This window comes from Neopsephotus bourkii, unplaced genomic scaffold, assembly GCF_033783945.1.
Source record: "Neopsephotus bourkii isolate Nb327-2 ecotype Australia unplaced genomic scaffold, CSIRO-AGI_Nbou_v1 NB_1060, whole genome shotgun sequence".
In the NCBI taxonomy this organism is placed as follows: domain Eukaryota; kingdom Metazoa; phylum Chordata; class Aves; order Psittaciformes; family Psittacidae; genus Neopsephotus; species Neopsephotus bourkii.
Genome location: NW_026901548.1, coordinates 2732198 through 2752337, shown reverse-complemented (window position 1 = coordinate 2752337; position 20140 = coordinate 2732198). Strand labels below are relative to the sequence as shown.

The 20140-nt window shown below is 42.1% G+C and overlaps 3 protein-coding genes across 7 annotated transcripts in view; 1 reads left to right on the top strand and 2 right to left on the bottom strand.

Moving 5' to 3' along the window:
* Positions 1-6006, bottom strand: part of DIDO1 (death inducer-obliterator 1) — a 50903-nt gene extending 44897 nt beyond the window's left edge. For 2 of the 5 annotated variants that reach the window (XM_061361538.1, XM_061361540.1), the window contains exon 1: positions 5786-6006. The gene's annotated coding sequence lies outside the window, so the exon portion shown is untranslated. Of the gene's footprint in view, positions 1-5075; positions 5197-5781 lie in introns of those variants that run through there. The other 3 variants (XM_061361539.1, XM_061361542.1, XM_061361541.1) reach the window with 2 other exon arrangements.
* The window catches only part of BHLHE23 (basic helix-loop-helix family member e23), a 191369-nt gene that overhangs the window by 111212 nt on the left and 60017 nt on the right, over positions 1-20140 (bottom strand). The window lies entirely within an intron of this gene.
* Positions 11539-16188, top strand: GID8 (GID complex subunit 8 homolog). The gene is made up of 5 exons (XM_061361524.1): positions 11539-11658; positions 12865-12994; positions 14142-14338; positions 14953-15150; positions 15461-16188. Exons 2-5 carry the CDS (start codon positions 12877-12879, stop codon positions 15632-15634), a joined length of 687 nt encoding a protein of 228 aa, XP_061217508.1. The 5' UTR covers positions 11539-11658; positions 12865-12876; the 3' UTR covers positions 15635-16188.

The following is a 20140-nucleotide window of genomic DNA, read 5'->3' as shown; positions in this document are numbered from 1 at the left end:
CACTCATGAAAAATAAGACCAAATACATTTATGATTTCACAAGACCACTTTCTTCCACTTGAGAATGATACTGAAGAAACAGTCTAACAGCAAATGAACTTGACAGCTTACTTCTTAGAATCATTAAGCAAATGATTAAAGAAGCTAAAGAGCTTCCCTTAAAAACAATAAATACAATCACTTGGTCTCTGTACTTTAAATAATAAAGATATTAATCCTTAAAAATTAAAATGTATTTGGTAACCCAGCACTATAAACCCTTTCTACTGTATGTCTGAAACGAATACATACTCCACCTCCACGTTTTCTGTCAGGCTACACACTTACCTTATGTAAGCCCCATAAGAAGGCCACTGCCTCACATGGTGGAAAACTGCACATACAGGACAGCAACCCTGTGTGCTTGCAGTGAATGAGGGACCTCCTGAAAGTGCGGAATTTAATGTGTGTGACAAAGCCACACTACCATGCACATACAGACAACTAGTGCACAGCAGCAGTTACAAAAGACAATGAACAGCTCCACAGAAGCCAACGACTCCAAGCAAAAAAACATGAAGTAGCTCTCTGATTTATAGAGAATGAACACATTCTGGAGGTTTTGCGCCTTTCAGATTGTAAAATCATCTTCTCAAGCAAAAATCCTTAAAAATTCTTACTTCAGACCGCATCATAGAGGATCAGAAGAGTCAGAAGAAAAAATTCAAGGAAAGAAGGGATGATCGCTCAGCAGAAAGTGCAGCAAAATGAGGACAGCACCAAGTATTACACATGTATTTTATTCTGGATAAGGAGCAAAAAGTGCTTCTTTGAACCAGTGAAGTTCCCACAGCTAAATAGTGATTTCTCATAGAAACATTTGAGGCGCTTTAGCAGCAGGTCCACCAGAAATCTGGCAAACATGAAAATTTTATTTGATGATAGACAGGACTATGATCATACCTACGCTACAGATGTTCACTGTCACAACTGCTCAAGGTGAAAGGATACAATGTCTAATCAACAGAGCTATGTTGGTGCCAAGTGCCTTGTATTGTTGATTACACCTGCAAACCTGTACTTTCACCTCAGTCATTCTGTTTGCAGGGTGGGGTATCAGGTGTGCACCATCCTGGTGCAATGGTGGTTTATCAGTGCATCTGCACATATAAGAAGAAAGTTCCAGCAACACACTAGTACAGGCCATTCCAAGGAGGGCGGCAGTTTATCTCATGAGAAAGCTAAACTTTGAAAGTTCATTCAAATTCCTTGAATGAAAAAAGTTACATTAGCAAACAGGTTGCAAAATATTTGCATACATATTAGAGCTTTTGCCAGCACAGACCTGTGAGTAACTGGTAAAAGAACTGTAACTGACAACTGTACTAACACAGCTTTAGTAACAGCACTTAAAGACTATGCATATCCTCCAACCCAAAGGCCCGTAATTGTGTTCAATGAACAAAATTCACATTTAATTTACTGTTTTCTGCATTTGAGGAAATACTAATTTTAAGAGGAAAGAAAAGTATCATACACATGCCATTGATATTTTCTATTCCAGAGCTTCATGGGTGTTTAAAACACTATGCACATACACTCTATTGGCTTACTAACAGATTGACAGCTGGCTGTTTTACTACTCCTGTAATACTTTCTGAAGCCTTTATTCACATCCTTCCAAGTAAGCTAATCCCATATCTGCCCTAACAATGAAAATTTACCCAAAGACAGCAAAGTAAAATTGATTTACTTTTGGTCAGGTTTATTTCTGCTCTCGGGGTCTGAACAGTATGAGCAAAAATGAGACAGCAAAATAGACTTTGCTCATTAGGAAAAGTGAGCAGAATCACAAGCAGTGTAGATACCTCTGATTTTTTCTTCCCCCCCTTTATACAGATTAAGAACGCAGCTGTCTGTGGTCACAAGCTTAGATTAAAAGAAACAAACATAAGCATCTCTCTGTAACAAACCTTTTAAAGGCCCCAGCACAGGCCAGTTTTACACGCCATGGGTCTAAGTTTAGGCAACAGAAATGTCAATTACAAACTCTGACTGTTATTGGATAAACTCAAGATACAATAGCTTTACCATTCCTTTACTGTCACCTTGACTGGAAATATTTTACACATACGTACTACTTATTTGACTAATGTTCAGTGTCTGCTACTGAATCTAACTTCTTCAGCAGCACTGAAAACACATTTTCAGCAACTGCACAGGAAGAAAATGCACTTTGGAAAGGTGATTCACGCAATCTGGCATTCATCCACTTAAGTACCAAAGAAATGAGCTCTTCATCATGACTGCTAGGCACACTGCTGTTAACTGAACAGCAACAGTTCAGCAGCTGTTAACTGGTAATGGAATATTCAGAACACTGGGGCTAAATCAGAGAACCTCACAGTTTAACTCTTCAGCAGCTCATAAGCTTGTTTATATTTAAACATGAAGGATGACAATCCTACAACTGTCAGATTTCAGCCTGAATACTTTCACTGTACTTAAAAATCCCCCTTTTCAAACAGTTTTACACCAACTAGTAAAGCTGTACAGGCTTTTTATCAAGTTGGCATTATAACTGTACATAAACTAGCTACAGAGCCTAAACTGTTGTACTTAGTTTATAATTAAACAATCTGTATCCTCTGGCATGTCTAATTCTTGCTGTCAGTCAAAACTGTGTATACAGAAATGGACTCAAAACAACTACAGGATTATGATTTGACTCCATCAGCACAGCTGTTGAACAAAAATAAAAATCTTGTGGTTTTATACTTTTTCCCTTATTTCATTTGTAAAAAGTAAGCTAAATACAGCCAGCTACCCTTTTCACTCTTATTCTAACAAAAAGGCTTCATTAAATGAAGTAAAACGAATAAATTTATCCACAAAATTCAGTGAAGCACACTAACTACAGCACACCCCCATCCTATTAACAATGCAGTAAACAGTTCAGGTCCCAATTTTGGCTGGCGTTTACTGCAAGAACACACATAACACACATTTAATCTTTGTTTCTTACTCCTTAACTGGAAATCTAATATTTTTCTTGACCCCAAAGTCTATGAATGCTCCAGACATCTACCACCATTAGTACCTGTGAAGTTCTCACTGATTTCAGAAGCTATATTAGATAAAAACTTAATAGTAGTACAACCCTTGTAACTCACAGTTGTTGAAGATCCTCCTAGTGAGGAGACAGGCCTGATAGCACACAAAAAGCACAGCCAGCTCTTGCATAAACTAGCTAAATCTTAGGTACATTAAAATCCCCTCCTTAAATCTCCTACCACTGTCCTATTTGTGGCACTATGATACTAGGCAGAGAAAGTGCACCAGAGAATAATACTAGTTTAGACAGACATTACCATAACCACCAAATCTTACGCTTACCTAGTACAGCCCCTTCTTCCATCTTTATCAGTTAAACTTGATAAAGTCTCAGTCTAACCCCTATAATCCTTGCCCTTGCTCTCCCCACTTACTATTTCTAGCTGAAGTTCCAGGCTGAATAGAATTAAAATCCTACAGTTTTAAGTTACAACTTTGAAGACAATTACTATTTTAAGTGGGAAACAAATAAAATAACCTACTACCAGAAAAAACTCAGTGGTGAAGCAGGATTAAGTAGAACAAACACTGCCTTTTGATGAGCCTCCTAGACACTGAAAAACTCCTATTTACTACTATGGACCCAGACAATTCTATTAACATTGCTTTCGGGAACTTCAGGGTTGGTTGGCTGGGGTGTTTTTAAACTCAAAAGGCACATAATGTGTGAATTACATGTATCATTTTATATTTGAACAGTTTTAAGATGTGTATTTTGTCATGTACATGCACTTGCAAACTTCATTTGCATACCAACAGAAATCAACTAAAATATAAACATCTTCAGAAAACCAAATACCACAGAAACTTTGTAAAAAAAATGAATTATTTAAATGCCGGTCTTGAAATCAACAATTACTTGATTTGCAAATCACTGGGGTCATGTGGTCTCCAAGTAGGCTGAAGGTTAACATGAGCCTTTACTCTTCCACCAAAATGCATTAAACCACATTTTGGAGCAATGTTTCTGCAGCCATCATGGGAAAAATAAATTTAAGGCCCAAGTGAAGAGCTATTTTGAGCGCATGTCTATATTTATTCCTATAGAAAGTTCCAAATGTCAAAGAACAGTAACAAGCAGCTGGCATACATTAAAGTGGAGCACAACCCAAAATAACTATTACAATTAACACAGTATGTGCTACACTTGTGCAGTAACTACACATTATCATTTGTCATTGACCAGCAATTAAAGTGCTTGAACAGCTTATATATTTTGTTTGGAGAAGTAGCAAGGACACAGTCGAAGCTAAACCAATTCAAATTGCCACTTACAAGAAAACTGGGTAAAACAGAAAGACAAAAAAAGCAAGTTCTCATCAAATAAAGGAAAATATAGCTGAGTACCAGCTGCCAAAGAATTTACTTAAACAAGGCTGTGCTGATTCAGTATTCAAAAGAGCTATTTCTGCAAAAAAATCTTAAATAGCTCGAGGGGGAATAACCAGGGAAATCAGGAATACTATATACATCCTTTGAGTTAAATAAAAGAAATCAGCATTTTTTTGTCTCCCTGAAGTTCCTAGAAGGAAAACATGAAAGCACATGCAAGAAAAAACCTGCATGTTACACTGTTTTGCATTACTGAACATACAAAGAGCAGGGAGACTGTAACACACATGCGTTTTGTCACAGGTTTCAGGTTCTTTCCAAGTTAAAAATGACAAGCTAAAACGGTAAGATCTTCTTAACCCACTACTAAAATATAGCTATCGCTTGGAGGTATACACTGAAAACTACTTAATTGTATGAAACAATATTTGGTCAGCATCAAAGAACGGCTTTCGCAAGCCAAATGAGCAGCTCCAAACTACCATCACCTCCAAGAGACAGTGGTTCAGCACATTAGCACAAGGGATGGGGAACCGTTATTGACAGGGTATTTAAAGCCAGCCAACAATCCCTACTGCCTAAAAATCCAATCCCATCTCTTTTCCCCCACAAGGAATATGTTAAAGTTCCACTTTTCCTGTTTAACTCACCAATAAGGAGATCGCCTCCACCGCTCAATGGTAACAGCCATCACCTCGGGGCAGGTGAGTTCTAAGCCCACCCTCCGAGGGCCCCCAGCCCCACCACTATGTTCCGGGGTTCCCAGCCGCGTGCGCTAACCCCGCCCCAACGACCCCGCAACCGGTACTAGGGCAACGGTGGAACAGAACGGAAAAGGCGGTTAGAGTCGGTCCTGACGTTACGGAGAAGCTCGCCGGTGTCAGCTTGGTTATGGCGTCGATCGCCTCAGAGCACACCCGTCCTCTCTCTCCTTTTTTCCCCCCAACATGGAGGATCCCGCCTTCCAGCCCGCTCCGCCCGGGGAGGGCGTCCTCTCCGCTCCGGCCCAACCACGTAATGAGCTTACGGGGCGGCGGCTCTCAGCGTCCTCCGGGGCCCCCGCATTGAGTCGCCGACCTCCTCTGGAACCGGGCCAGGCCTCCGGCGTGCCCGCGCCCTGCAGCCGAACCGACGATCCCCCTGAAAACAGGCCGCGCCGCCCGCCGCTGGGGTCCCTGGGCCGCCCTGACCCGCACCACCCGCCCGCCTCCATTTTATAGTCCGAGCCCAAAGGCGTCCAGGCCGGAGGCGGCCGCCCCTTTGCCGCGACCTCTCCGCCGCAGCGGCGGGCCCCGCTCCCCTTTCTCCTCCCGTCCCGGTGCGTTCTCCGGCTGCTTGCCTCCCTCCTTGCCTCACTCACCGCGGGGAGGGGGTGCGAGGATCTCGCTGCCGCCGCGGGTCTCAGCCGAGCCGAGCCGCCATTTCCTCTTCGCAGCCGCGCCAGAGCGCTGGGCGGGGGCGCTCCGCCCCCGCTACCATAGAGACCAATATGGCGACCAACGGCTTGCCTAGAGCGCTTCGCTTTGCGCACGGCTCCCGGAGGACTTCGGTTGGAGGCGGGCCCGCGCGCCCCCTGGCGAATGGGCGGGTAGCACGCAGCCCCGCCCGCGCCTCCCGCCGGCCGCGCCTGTCCTCCCCACTCCGGGGGCGGGAAGCTCCAGTCACCTCAGGCCTTCCTTCCCAGACCAATTCTGTGGCATCAACAACGCCTGCTCCCGATTCTCATACCTAAAATACGTGTTGATCTTACCTTACAGAACCCCGGCTGTATTCGTGAGCGAAACTGCACATTAACAGCGCTAAACACCGTTTTGTTCGCAACGACCTCTCCTGGAGGAGAAGCACAGCTTCGTGACAGGATTAACATGGCAGGGGGGGCCCTCTCCTGCTTGCAGCCAGCTGCTCCGTGCTGCCCACCTGTGCGTACTCCGTTGGGGTTTGGTTTATTCCTATTCTACCTGTTTTAAAGAATCAAACGCAATTGCTGCAGTAATGCTTTCCTCTGGGTCCAGGTTATGGAGTGCTGAGGAAGGGAAGTTCAGTGATCAGCTCATCCACCTCATTGGTTTGCTTTTAAAAGGGTCAGGCTACCCAAAAAGCTCTCCAGGATCCAAGCTGCTATACATATCTATAAATAGTTAATTCCCATTTACATGTTTTGTTTCTATTGCCATCATTTGTGATATTAACGACCTGCAGCTTGCAGTCATTGAGGGGTGTTGATGTTTACAGGAGTATCTACAAGGCCTGACCTGGGCACCTGAAGACCCTTTCAGGCAGCTGGAAGTGAGGGGTTTGGCTTTTTGACTGGCCCTAATAGTGTACATTTTCCCTCATGGGTTGATAACATTGATTTCAGCTGGCTCCCAGTGTTTACTAAAATGGATTTAAGGAATGAAAACATGAGGAAGCACACACACACTTTGCATGAATTCTGTGGAATTACAGGATTCCATCAAATAATTTGCATCTTTTAGAAGCCTGCATTCTATGCAGGTGACTTCTGGTGCTAAAAGCACAGCACAATGTTGGAAAAGGTACTATTAGCACAGTCAGCCTCTTTCTCCCATCTGTAAAACTGGGCAGTATAAATACATACTTTACACAGGAGCACCAAGAAGTAATCCCCCCCCCCCCCCTCCAGTGGACTGCTGTGCAAAAGTACAAGACACCATGATTAAAGACAAGGAGAGTTTGATTTTCATTCTGCAGCTACAATAAATGAAAAGCACATGGAAGGGAAATACCTTGTGATTTGGTAGATCAAGCTGCGCTGTGATATATGCCCTGGGAAAAGCTAAAACATGTTGTTAATGGACAAATTTAGCATCTAGGGAGTGCTCAAACCCAGGAATTGCACACCAAGGGAAAGGGAACATGCAAAACATGGAATTGTACACCAGCAGTGAACAGGGGATGCCCGTGATAGGGGATCCAGCAGTGAAACAGGTATTACGTTCCCCTTGCATATATTTGGTAAGAGGCTTACACCATCTTAACATAATACTGATTCACTTTGCACACCCAGTGAATACCATCCAAACCACATTACAATTTCAAGACCAAGTCAGAGTTATCTACCTTTGCCGACTAAACGCCTGCTAAGGGTACCATTAACACCTCAGTTTTTTCCCTTCCCATTCTTTTTTTCCTGTAAAAACCTCATTTCCCTTAATTTAGGAAGTTTACTCCTGGGTTACTGCTCTGAATCTGCACTGTCCTGGCAGCAAAGCAGAAGTACCTTTTATTTTGGTTTAGACCTCCTCACATATAACATGATGATAGTCTCTAACTGGTTTGAACTGAAAACACTGCTGGGAAATCCTAACAGAGATTAATGACTATGAATCAGCTTCTAAAAAAATCTAGTAAGCACCTTGTCCACCTCTCCTTAAACATGGCAAAAGCTTACGCTGAGGTATCAATAAATCCCTCAGCACTAACTTTCCTTAAAAGAGGTGGTCCCCTTAGATTTGGGATGTCATCTCTGCTCTCACACCCACCTTTCCCTTCACCAAGACAGCAACCTTCTCCAGTTTTTGAAGATGCAAACCCCTTCAACATAATACTTACTTAAACACTCACCCCTTCTCTCAGTTCTTCCTCACTGAATGTTCCGGTAAGCAAATTTCAGTAGCCAGGTAAAAACTAGAGACAGAGTTAGCCCATGAAAAGAGTAGAAGCAGGAAAACAAATGAGCAAGTTCTCTTCCCTCCATCTCTGGTATTTTTAACAGATACTTGATCATTTTAGGTCAGAAGAGACCAATTTCTGTGGGTTGTGCCTCAGTTTTACCTCTTTGTTTATGGAAAAAGGCCTCTGTCCCTGGAGTTCAGCACAGCACTCAAAATAGATACGTCAGATGTCAGAGTAGCTTATCTTCTGGGTCCTTGATTCTCCAAGGCTCCTGATATTTCATTAGTTGCAAAGACTGAATGAACACAGAGAAATATTTACTGAGGGTTAATCCTATTCACAGAAATATAGGATTGCCCTATCATCAGACAGAAACTTGCAAATATTTTTTACCTCCAGTTATAGGTAAACTCCACTCCCCCCCTTTTTTTGCTGGGATTTTTTGAGTGTTCCAGGAATTACTGATCTTGGGTTAGAATTCACTCAACTCCAAATATCAGTCATCAAAATGGCATTCTGAGATTAGGGTTTATCAAATCCTAACTCATTTAAAAATTCTACAAACTGCACTGAATTACAGTACTTATGTTTCTTTTCATCTCAATTTTGTAGTCTTACCCCAAAATCCCACTTTTCTTGTTACTCCTGCCCTCATTACTGTAAGATTCTTAGAGCATTGTGGCATATTGAAACCATACAATAATTTCCTGAGAACAAAGCAGTTTATTTCCAGACATTTTAATCCAACTTTGTACTCAGAAGTATCCTGCAAGGTTTTCCCTAAGTAATAAAAGACAGGTTTGGTTCCAAATCTGGGGAGAATGTGAGGGTTTTTTAACAGAATCAGGCGCTAATGATAGGAAAAGAGGGAATAATGTAGGAATTGCTGCACAGCTTTGTATCTCCCTACTCCCTTCTTAATTTTGTAAATCTTAACAAAGAAAAGCCATGCAAGATTGGTATTTCCAAATCCTTAAGTATTCCAAGTTATGAAGCAGAGGGAATAAAAGCATTCATCTTCATTAAATATAGCCATGGGTATTATACATGGAATGATCAAACATTTATTCAGTGAAATACAAGTTAAAAAGAGGTAAATACAGAAGGTCACAAGGCAGCTTTCTATCAGGAGTTGTGTAAATGTGTCGTTTATTACTCAAGAACACTACTCAGTCCCCCAAACATGCAGAGATTTCATTATACTCAGAGCATTAGTAGAGAAACAAAAGGCCTGTATCAAGATAAAGGCATAACAGTTCTATAGGGTTTTTTAATACACTTAGGATTTTATCACATTGGGCTAATGATGCCATCAAAAAAAGGTGTCACTACCACTAGTACTATTTAGTAGTATTTAACCGCATAAAAACAATTCATGCATTAGAAAGTTACTTTGTTTTCAGACTCAGGAAGAAAATGCTACTATAGCAACATTCAGTGTGCTTGTTGCAACTGAAGTGGTTATAACTCTTTTTCCCTCAAATGAAAGCCCAGTTTCCAAGAAGGTTTGATGTTACCAGAAACATCAAAAAACTAGGGACAGCATATTTATGGAAAAGAATAGAATGCAGCTGGCCATGATATTCTGCTCAGAAACACTGCAAACTTCTTTTTGTTAACATTATGGTCAGAAGAAATGTCAACTCCTACAAGTACAAAGAAAATCCCAAACAACAAACTATACTTCATGACAAGCAAACACACAACTCAAGAGCTGCTTTCAGCTCATTCTTACTCTTCGTTAGCTCAGGAACAATAAAGGAGTAAAAAGAAACCTCTGTTGCAGTTGGTTGGACTTCTCGGCCTCTGGAAAAACATATCCCAGCACCTCACAGTCACGCATGAAACCGATCAGCAGCTCACACATTTTTACCTTACTTATTCACTACATTATTCTACTTACTAGAAAACAGTGATACTTATTCTTTATTCTTTACCTGTAAACAGCAATTGTGGCTATGAACTACGCTCTGTTGCCTCCTCTCTTGTTGGGGGTATGTCTCCCTCTATTGACAAGTCAGGAACCCCTCGTAGAGAAGGGCATCTTTACCCTCTCTCCCTCTTTATGGAAGTCTCGTGAGAAACTCCACCTTTTAGGGAGGAGCTAACAAGAACCAGACTAAATCAAAGCAAGATTTACAAGCCCACTGGTTCCAAAATAGGGTCTGAACATTTATGTTTCTCAACAAGTCAAATTAATTAAGATTAGCTTTTAGGGTAAAGCCTGAGGAAGAGCCCTCTCCAATCAACAGGGATACTTGCCAGCTGTAGCTTGCTTTGTCAAAACTAATAGCATCTATTACTAAATATTTGAAGTCCTTTGCCCAATGTTCTGTGTTATTTATAAGCTTGGTGCTTTGCTTGGGGAGGTAAGTTAAAATAATAGTCATTTCATTGCTGATTTTCTTGGTTTCAATCTAAGAACAACTGTAATCAAAGTGAGTATGACTCGCTTTGTTTTGGCTGAGCTTTATTGGGCAGTTACAAAAACAGGAATGGAAAATGAGTGGAAAGGGCAAAGCTGAAGCATAGCCAATAGAAGTGAGTTTCTGATTTAAAATTATTATCTGTGTAAGTGAAATTACCTTTTTATGACCAGTTTCATTTTGCAAAATAAAAGTTGTAGATCTTCTACCCACTGTCCATGTTAACACACAAACTGAGGTGTGTTCTTGTTTGCTGTGGAATGCTTTGAGCCACAAACCCCACTGGGTTTAACCACAGTTAGTTTATTAATTGTCCTCAGCAGCCAAGACAAATTCTGTCAGAGATCACAAACCAGAGCCCTCAGTTCATATCGATGTGGAAACTGGTGGAACTTTACTAGTTGGGACTTGCAGCACTCTCCTCCATTTCCACTATCGTGACAGGGCCAACTCTGTCGCTGCAGCCCCAACTCAAATAGCCAGCCCTTGCCAAGGAAGGCTCTAGAACAACTGTTCTCCTGAGGACCCTGCTGTGTCCGTGTAGGTGCTCACACACACGGCCATTGCACAGAGGTAGGGACCAGACCAACGAAAGCATCAATTTCTGCCCCGGTTGTTAGTACGGGTGTTGTCCCTCTCCCACAGAGAAGTATTATTAACGTGCCAGGCAGGGACGTGGGCCACAGAGCAGCCGTGGGAGCTCCTAGTTAAGGCGTCATGACCGCAAGTGGAAGCAGCTCAGGCCCGGCCCTGAGGCCGCGAGGGATGCTGGATAAGGAACGAGGCCTGGCACTCTATCCCGCTGTGCGCATCGGCCTCCAGTGACCGCGATCCGGCTGGCTAGCGCTGCTGCACGGCTGCGCCTGAGCGGCACAGCACCGATCCTGCTGCCGTCCTACAGCCAGACCAGACACAGCCCACCCCGGCCTCCGTCACGCCACTGACGGCCGCGGTTCTAATGCGCCGTCACCCCTGTGCCGTCTCTATGGTACCGCCGGCGGGGTGGATCCACACGGGCGGGTGTACAATCTATCCCGCGGGACGCCTCTATGGTTACAGCTTCTTGCTGATTGGCCGAGAGGACGGCTCTCGCGAGATCCACGCCAGCGGCCTGGCGGAGGCGGTGGAGGCCCCGTGTTTGTGCGTCGGAGCCGGCACCGCGGCGCTCTCGGTAAGATGGCGCCGGGCGGTCCGCGGCTGCCCTCGGGGGGACGGGGGGCTGCCAGGGCCCTTCCCGTGGCCCCGCGGTTCAGACCGCGGCCGGCTGCTGCGGGTGGCGGGGAAGTGCTGGGCCTGTGGCGAGCGCGGCCGAGGGCTTCGGTGTCACGGGCCCCGTGTAGGGCCAGGCTGGGGGCAGCGGCTCGGCGGGCCGGGGGTTGCGAGGCGGCGGAGGGAGGTCGGGGTCCCCCAGCGGGTGAATGTCTCTTGTGTTTCGGGCCGCCAGGGCCCGTTGTGCTGGGAGCCCCGTTCCCCTGCCGCGTGGTTGTGTTGGGAGCGGTGTGAATGCGAAGTCGGAGCCCGATCGGCTCCTCGGCCGGCGCCGGGTTGATGGTACCTCCAGCCGGCTGGTTCCGCTGGGCGCGGTGGGGGTTTGGCGGTAGTTGAGAGAAGGAAGAACCTGTTGGAAGCGACTGGTGATGAGAAGGCGCGCTGCCGCTCGTGTTTGCCTGCGAGGGGTGGCGGTGCCTGTTGCTGTTGTTGTTGCCGCCTCTCCTCCCCTTTCGCTGCCCCGTGATCGTGACTTGGCTGTAGCAATGGTTAAATGCCGGGTTTAGCAAAGCGCTTTGCTTACTAATCGGGAAATAAATGTCGAGAGAAATACAATGAGATAACATTTTAATCGTAGCATTGACAGGAGCACTTTTGGGGACAGCAAAGCTAAGCGTAAGTCTTTAGTTATACATTGAGTAATGTAACGAGTAGTTTTGTAGCTGTACAGAGTATGGAGCCGCCCGGACTAAGTTTTGGGGAAGACTTTAAAGCAAATGCTGCTTACATAGGCTTTGCTTTAGAAGTTTGCTACGTTTTTTTTCTGGCTACCTGTCAAACTTTGATTCGCTTTTTCACACAGTGATGTTGTGTGTCCTGTATGAATTCCAACCAAGTTTTATTTGGAGTAAGTAAAAGAAGATGGTATTTGAATGTTTTATACTGATGACTGATGAAAGCAGCTTTAGAGACCGGCTGGTAGATGTGAAAGTGTGCAGGAACGAGGAGGAGGAACATATGAAATTGTGGTTTGAGATAAAAGGCTCTCATTCGGTTTATTAGAAGATTTCATAAAAAAGATACAAAGATGGTAGTAACACAGTGCTTGCACACATTAAACTTGCTACTGCTTGAATCCTGTTAAATGAGATGCTTTCTTTTCTTGTAGTAAGAGTCCAGAATGAGTTATACAGAAAAACCTGATGAAATCACAAAAGATGAATGGATGGAAAAACTTAATAACTTGCATATCCAGAGAGCAGACATGAACCGCCTTATCATGAACTACCTTGTTACAGGTAACAGTGAGTAGTGTTGCTTAGGAGGCTCTTGAACAAATGTCACTTACTTTATCAAGGCAGTTTTGGCTGGAATGTATCACTCAATAGAGTGAAATTAAGAGCTTTGAGGACTTGGTGACTGCTGTTGGCTGCTCTTAGAAATGTACAACTGCTCTTGTGTAAACTGACCAAGATTTAGGTTCTGAGCAGTTTCCATGTAATAGAAGTAACATTCATAAGCCTTAACTCCTCTGCTAAAAGATACAGAAAATAAAGTGTTTTCTGGAATGCTGTAAAGAAACACAACCTGGTTTTGTACGATGTCCTTTTTTGTGCCTTAAAACAGACTCCCAAGGTATGTTGCATTTGTTAAATAACACTCTGAAAGCTGTAAGAGCTATCAGAAACAAGTTTTAACTGACTGGGAAGATAAACTCTTAGAAGGGCACTGTTGACAAAACAGCTTGAGACCAGAAATATTAACCCCTACAGCACATTGCCTAACTTTATACTTAGAACAATCAAAACTCCTCAGAAATTGTCCTTAGCAATTATGATACATACCATGAGACTAATGTGTTGCCTGGGCGGAGGCATTTGTGTCCCATCTACACCCTGTTTACACTGGTGTGTAGGTAAAGCCTCTGGGATGAAGGAAGAGCATCTCGGTGGTGTAAATCATTTTTGTGTATATGAAAACATGACTTTGCATGTAAAATAGCTATTTTAACTTTAAAAAGTACAGTTATAGTACTTGTATAGTACTTTATAGTATAAGAAACAAATGTTCTGCTGTTAATACTGCTAGGGCTGTGGAAACAGATTTGGGGGCTGGAGGGCAAAGCAAAACTGCCCAAATCTTGGAAATCCCACTTTGGAATGAGCACATTGCTCTAAGTATAAAGCAGACTTTCAAGTTAAGAGGTGTGGGATTACAAGTTGCATGCATCTTTAGAGAAGGCACATGAATTAAGAATGAATTAAGTATGTTCTGTTAGATGTCTGTTGGAGGAATGCTTATTTAAATAGAGAAGGAATTTAGTAGAAGTTTGGATTTAATCTTTAAAAACCCCAAACGAACATGCAATAGTGAAGTATCTTCATTTAAACTGGTATTTAAGTGTTTAAGGAAATGTGTTTTATAGGTAAAATGTTTCTATTTCAGAGGGCTTTAAAGAAGCAGCAGAGAAATTTCGAATGGAGTCGGGAATTGAACCGAGTGTTGATTTAGAGACTCTGGATGAAAGAATAAAGATTCGAGAAATGATATTGAAGGGACAGATCCAAGAAGCCATTGCGTTAATAAACAGCCTCCATCCAGAATTGCTAGATACAAACAGATATCTTTACTTTCATTTGCAGGTAAGGACAGGTAGCAAACTTTGGTTTAGAGCTTGCTGAGAGCAGTGCAGACTTTAGCAGCGTGTTGGGAGGTTTGTGTGACTGAACATGGATGCAGTTTCAAATGTTTGCTCTTGGCATGGTTTTGTAGGGATAGGGAACTTTGTGGCATGGCGCAGGAACCATTATATACAATTAGCAACATGAAAACTTACAACAGTAGCTATGGTCTGTGGCTTAACCAACTTCAGTTACTGTTAGTTTGAATTTTAGTGGCTCTACTTCGCCACAACTGAAACAGCAGTGTGTTATCAATATTATTCTCAGACTAAAACCAAAACACAGCCCTGTACCAGCTGCTAAAATGAAAATTAACTCTATTCCAACTGAAACCAGGGCATTTGAGTAATGCTTCTTTTCAAAACATGTTATTCAGAAGCATCAGTTTGCCTTTTTGAGTAGATTTTTGAGAGATGTCTGCTGCTTTTCTTGCACATTAAGAACGACTGACCTCAAACTGTTAACGTATGGATTACTGTTTGTCTCCTGTTTCACACTAGTGTCTGAATATTACAGCCTTGCCATAATGAAGATTTAATTTCTTTAGCTAATATTGCTGTATCTTCCTTATGTAGCAGCAGCATTTGATTGAGCTGATTCGGCAGCGTGAGACAGAAGCAGCTCTGGAATTTGCTCAGACCCAATTAGCAGAGCAAGGGGAGGAGAGCAGGGAATGCCTGACAGAAATGGAGCGCACGCTGGCTTTGCTTGCCTTTGATAATCCTGAAGAATCACCATTTGGAGACTTGCTTAACATGATGCAGCGACAGAAGGTAGTCCTTTTGCAAAAGGAAATTGATGTCTTTTATTAATGTGTGATGAAAATAATGTCCAGATATTGTTGATACGTTTAAAAAAATAATGTATCTAATGGTTACAAAAGAACAGAAGTATTTCTTAAGCAAGATTCAAAAACCATGAAGTATTCAACTACCTGGCTCTCTTGTTTTCTCCAGGCTCATAGTCTGAAGAGCTTTGTCCTGAGGAATTGGCACACTAGGTGTGATCTTTGCAATGTCTTTGTGACATTAGCAGTGTTAATCATATGAAGACTATTACTGAACTCCAGTATTTCTTTTCCAGGTATGGAGTGAGGTTAATCAAGCTGTTCTAGACTATGAAAATCGTGAATCAACACCCAAGTTGGCAAAATTACTGAAACTACTACTGTGGGCTCAGAATGAGCTGGACCAGAAGAAAGTGAAATACCCCAAAATGACAGACCTCAGCAAGGGGACGATTGAAGAACCCAAGTAAAACGTGTGCAGATGGACACCAAACAATCCTAGTACTGCACAGTATACATTTATATCAGTCTGTGACTGAAATATTTTTACTACAGTACAGCACTCAATTCAGATTTTTCAATGAACATCGAATTTGAAGGGAGAAAAGTCCCTTTTAAATGCTGCAAAAACTGCATTGAAAGGCGCTGTATCTCTTTGAAAGTCTGACTTAGGCTATGCACTATAATACCTTTTTAAAAACCAAGTGAACAGGACAGGAACAAGAGCATTTTTAGAAGTACAGAACTCAAAACTTTCTAATTGGCTACTGATGCCTAGTTTAGTCGCCAGCGAGTTAACACGGTGTTATATTGGCAACTATTCAGTTCAGTTTAATTGTCTCCTGTTTGAAATGTGTATATAGAACAGTGAATATTTTCTACCTTTAAGTTATAGACAGATATACATTCCCCTTCAAAGTAACTGGTCAAGTTTTCATCTATAAACTTTGCAGTAAGGTCAATGTTTTGCTTAGGAAATAGTGTACAAACTTGTAAATCATAATTTAAGGAATTATTTTGTTTTTGTTTTCCTTGTTTCTGACTTTTTTGGTGCTTTATATGGTGAGAGCTATATTCATAATGGATCAGTGACCCATCTTTTCAGGAGGAGTATTGTTGGAAAGACGTTTCTTTTCCTTCATTTTCACTAATGACCAAAATGGCCCCCAGAGGCATTTGTGTTTTTTTCTTAACAGGGGCCTTTCCCCACTACATTCACTTTGCAGCTGTGGACACTGCACTGATTCCAGCAGGCTACAAAAGCTTTGAAGGCTGCTGGATGTTTGCAAGCTGAAAGATGTCTTATGTTAGGAAATCCAGTGGAGGGGAGAGGAGCTTGAAGCCTCTGATGCATCATCTTGTGCAGGATCTGCCTTTATGCTTGCTGAGTAAGAATTGTAGTTTTAGAGCTACTTGGGCTGGTTTTGCCTTGAGCTGAGCAGAGCCGAAGTTTCCTTGTTTCTTTTTCAATTCTTTCATACCTTTCTGAAGAGATGCAGTTCATCTTCACCTGTATTTGTTTAATGACTGTCCTCACTCCACTTAGGATTATAGTTTTAATGTTTTACATGTGAAGTCCAGGCTTTCAAGTCAACAAATTGTAATCTTTTGGGTATGGGATGCTCTGGTTGACTTAGTTTTGCAGCACTGGGGTATGTCCAGTGGTAGTAAGCACTAATCTTGCCAAATCAATCTCTAGGTTTTTAGGTCTGTATATCAAGTTATTACAGATTTAGTTAAACAAAGACTGAGCTGATGAGTGAAATAGTTTAACATCATGAAACGCAGGCAGTTGTCACACCGGTCCCATACTGTACATAATCTAGTCTTGTATGGTAGATATTACCCTGTAGAAATGAAACTTAGTTTTCACTTAATTTTACTGGAATACTTAACGCATTAAACTGTATAAAGCTTTGCAGATACACCTGATTTAACGGGATCTAACAAAACCTGTTACTGATTGCATTACTGTGAACACTGTTTACTTGTGGAGCTATTTTCTGGGTGGGGGGGAAGCCATTGTTTGTTAAGCAGCTGTTAGAGTTGTGGAGCGCCAAGGTTAAGCTAGATGATGGAGATAACAAAATTACTTGTTCCCATTTCTTACTGGTCATTCTGTTCTCCACTTTGAGGCATTTGTGGTATGGAGATCTTCAAGTTTATACAGAAGAAGCTGACAGTAGCCCCCCGACTACAGCAGCCTTCACCCAGGCTGGTTATTCTAACACCAGACTTTTAACAGTTGTGGGTTTGTTTTGTTTGTTGGGTTTTTTGGTTTTTTTTCCCTTCTTTTTTTTTAACTTTATTTTCTTAAGTTTATTTTCTTCTTTTTTCTTTTTTTTTTCAAGTTGGTTAATGTCTGAAAACCACGTGTGACTTTTAGTTTGTGAGAAACTGTATGGTTTAATACAACTTTAATAACAAACCGCAGAAAGAAAACTGGAATAGCTCTTTATTTCTTTGTACAGAACTGATCAGCTTTTCCTCTGTTCTGACACGGGTTGTGGTGGTAGTAAATGTCATCTAAAGCTTGTCCTGGTTGAAGTGGAAAGTGGAGCATTTTGTGGCATTTTTCTCCATGAGAAATGCAGTATTAGAGTCCTGGTTGAGAAGTTCACTGTCCTTCTAGAACGCTACATTAATTTCTTATAGTCTTTGGACAGAGATTGAGCATAGATTACTTGAATTCTCACTAGCTTGTGGTTTTGGGTTTGGGTTTGGGTTTTTTTCCCATTATAAAAGACACCTGTTTTTTAAGGGGTTTACTATCAAATTAGCATAGAACTATTTCCCTTTGTTTTTATGAACATGCCACATTGATAAGCAGCTTTAATCTGTAAAGTTTTTGGTAACTGCAAGAAAATATTCGAAAGCTATGCATTTTAGAGAAAGCATAAAGGTAGTGATATTGGTACTTCTAAGGATCTTTATATTAGTGTATATAAAATAGTTTGCATATACAAATATAATATATAATCTGTTTGAAATATTCTTGAATGGTAGGGGCTGTGAAACATATTATAATTTATGGAAATATTGTACACAGTAAACAGACGTCTCAGTACACGAATGAACTTTTGTCATATGCATGAGAAGTGTCTTCTTTGGTGACTACTAATGAATGGGATTTTGCTAACCCATTTTTGTTAGATAACCACTTTAACAAATACTATTAAACACCACTTGGATCCGTTTGCTTTAGTGTAAAAAAAGTACATCTTTTGTTCCACTTAATTTAGCTCAACATGAGAATAACTTTTATAAGAAGATTTGTTCCAGGCTCAACAGTGGCAAACCTGGTAATGAAACATCGTACACTACAGTCATTCCTCCCCGTCCTCAACCTTTCTCTTGTTGAAAGCAAATATGATTTCTTTCATAAAGACACAAAGCAGTTGGGTTGTAAAATACCCTGTCTTAAATACCACTGCAGAAAGGCTCTGTGTCAAGTGTGGTTTAGGCTCCAAATCTGTTTGCAAAACCTATCACCTCCTTAATAACGGTCGTCTTTGCTGTTGCCATGTCTCATTCTGCCTGTCAAATCTAAGCTAAACTGTGGCTGCTCCTGCTGTACAATGGAGTCATTAGTGAAGGGGGGGATGTAATAGGTTTCCATGAAGATTGGTCATACTTTCTGAGAAGTACTTACCAAACTGTTTGATTTTATATAGCTGGAAAACAGAGGCTGCTGCACAGAAGCTGTCAGCATTTTAAGTAAAGCATTTCTTCTCAAGACTTTTGAAGAGGCAAACATATACTGCTTGAAACCAGGTGAAGTACCGCTCTCTCTGTAAGATGATTTCACTGAATCACTTTCAGCTTCTTCCACCCACACTAAAAGAAAAATTGAAATGAATGTGGAGAGCACTTACGTAGCATTTGAGATGTGTGAAATTACCCGGAAAGAATTCTGTCTCCTCTCCTTGTACGTATAGGGGAAGCCATTACATTATTCTAGGATGGTTTTACTGGTTTTAATTTGTAAACTTTACTTTGTATGCTTGAGTATAAGCTTAAAAGCATTACTTCAAAAGAATCCTTGACTAGTAGATGAGTGTTGCTCGACTTACTTCAAACCACTTTCTGTCCAAGTTTGTTAAGAAGCTTATTAAATTGAGTTGGAGCGTGATCCTGTGTGTGTTATCTTCACGGGTAACAGGGTCTCCTGCTGTCAGCCACAGCTGAAAGCATCCTGGAGGTGCTTACCTCAAAAAATAGAAAAGGATATGGAGTCATATGTTGCCATAAATCTACCTTTAGCAAGTTGGGTCAGGCTCTGGCCTGCTCTGCAGGTGTCTCTTCCATGCAGAAGTGCTGTTACTGGTCAGTATCTGTTCCTACCGTCATGTTCCTGATGAAAAGGGACAACTTGGGTTTATGGCAACGTGTCCTCAGCCCTGCTCGATGTCCCTAGTCCAGTTCATCAGCTCACTGCTTCAAGTGCTCAGCTGAGCAGGGACAAAACACAAAGCTGATGAACAGCACTCTCCAAAGGATTTGTGCTTCTCAGTGGACATGTTGAGGTGCTAGAAGTGATTTTTATTCATTTCCTATCTCCTCCTGCCTTCATATGATTAAATTGAGGGTGAGATCACCCAAACTACCTCTTCTGGGGGGCACATTGATGTATTCATCAAATGGGAATTCCAACAATATGCTGCTACTTCTCACCTGGTTAGGGGAATTCCTGGGTGGGAGCTGCTGTTCATTTAAAAGCAGTCTCCATTTGTGAACCTGATCATTTGCTTGTTTTCAGCACATAGTCTGCAGTGATTTTGCAAGGTTGTGTTTAGTACGAGAAACCACACTTGTTTTCTTCAGACTGGACAAGTCGCATTAAAACTGCTCTTGGTTAGCAGGAGGCTTTCAGGCTGCACTTGGACTGGCCTTTCAGGAGACAGTTGTCTCTTAGGGAACCTGTGAGCCTCTTTCTCCTTTCACACCCCTTCAGGATTTGGTCTTGAGCTGTGCTT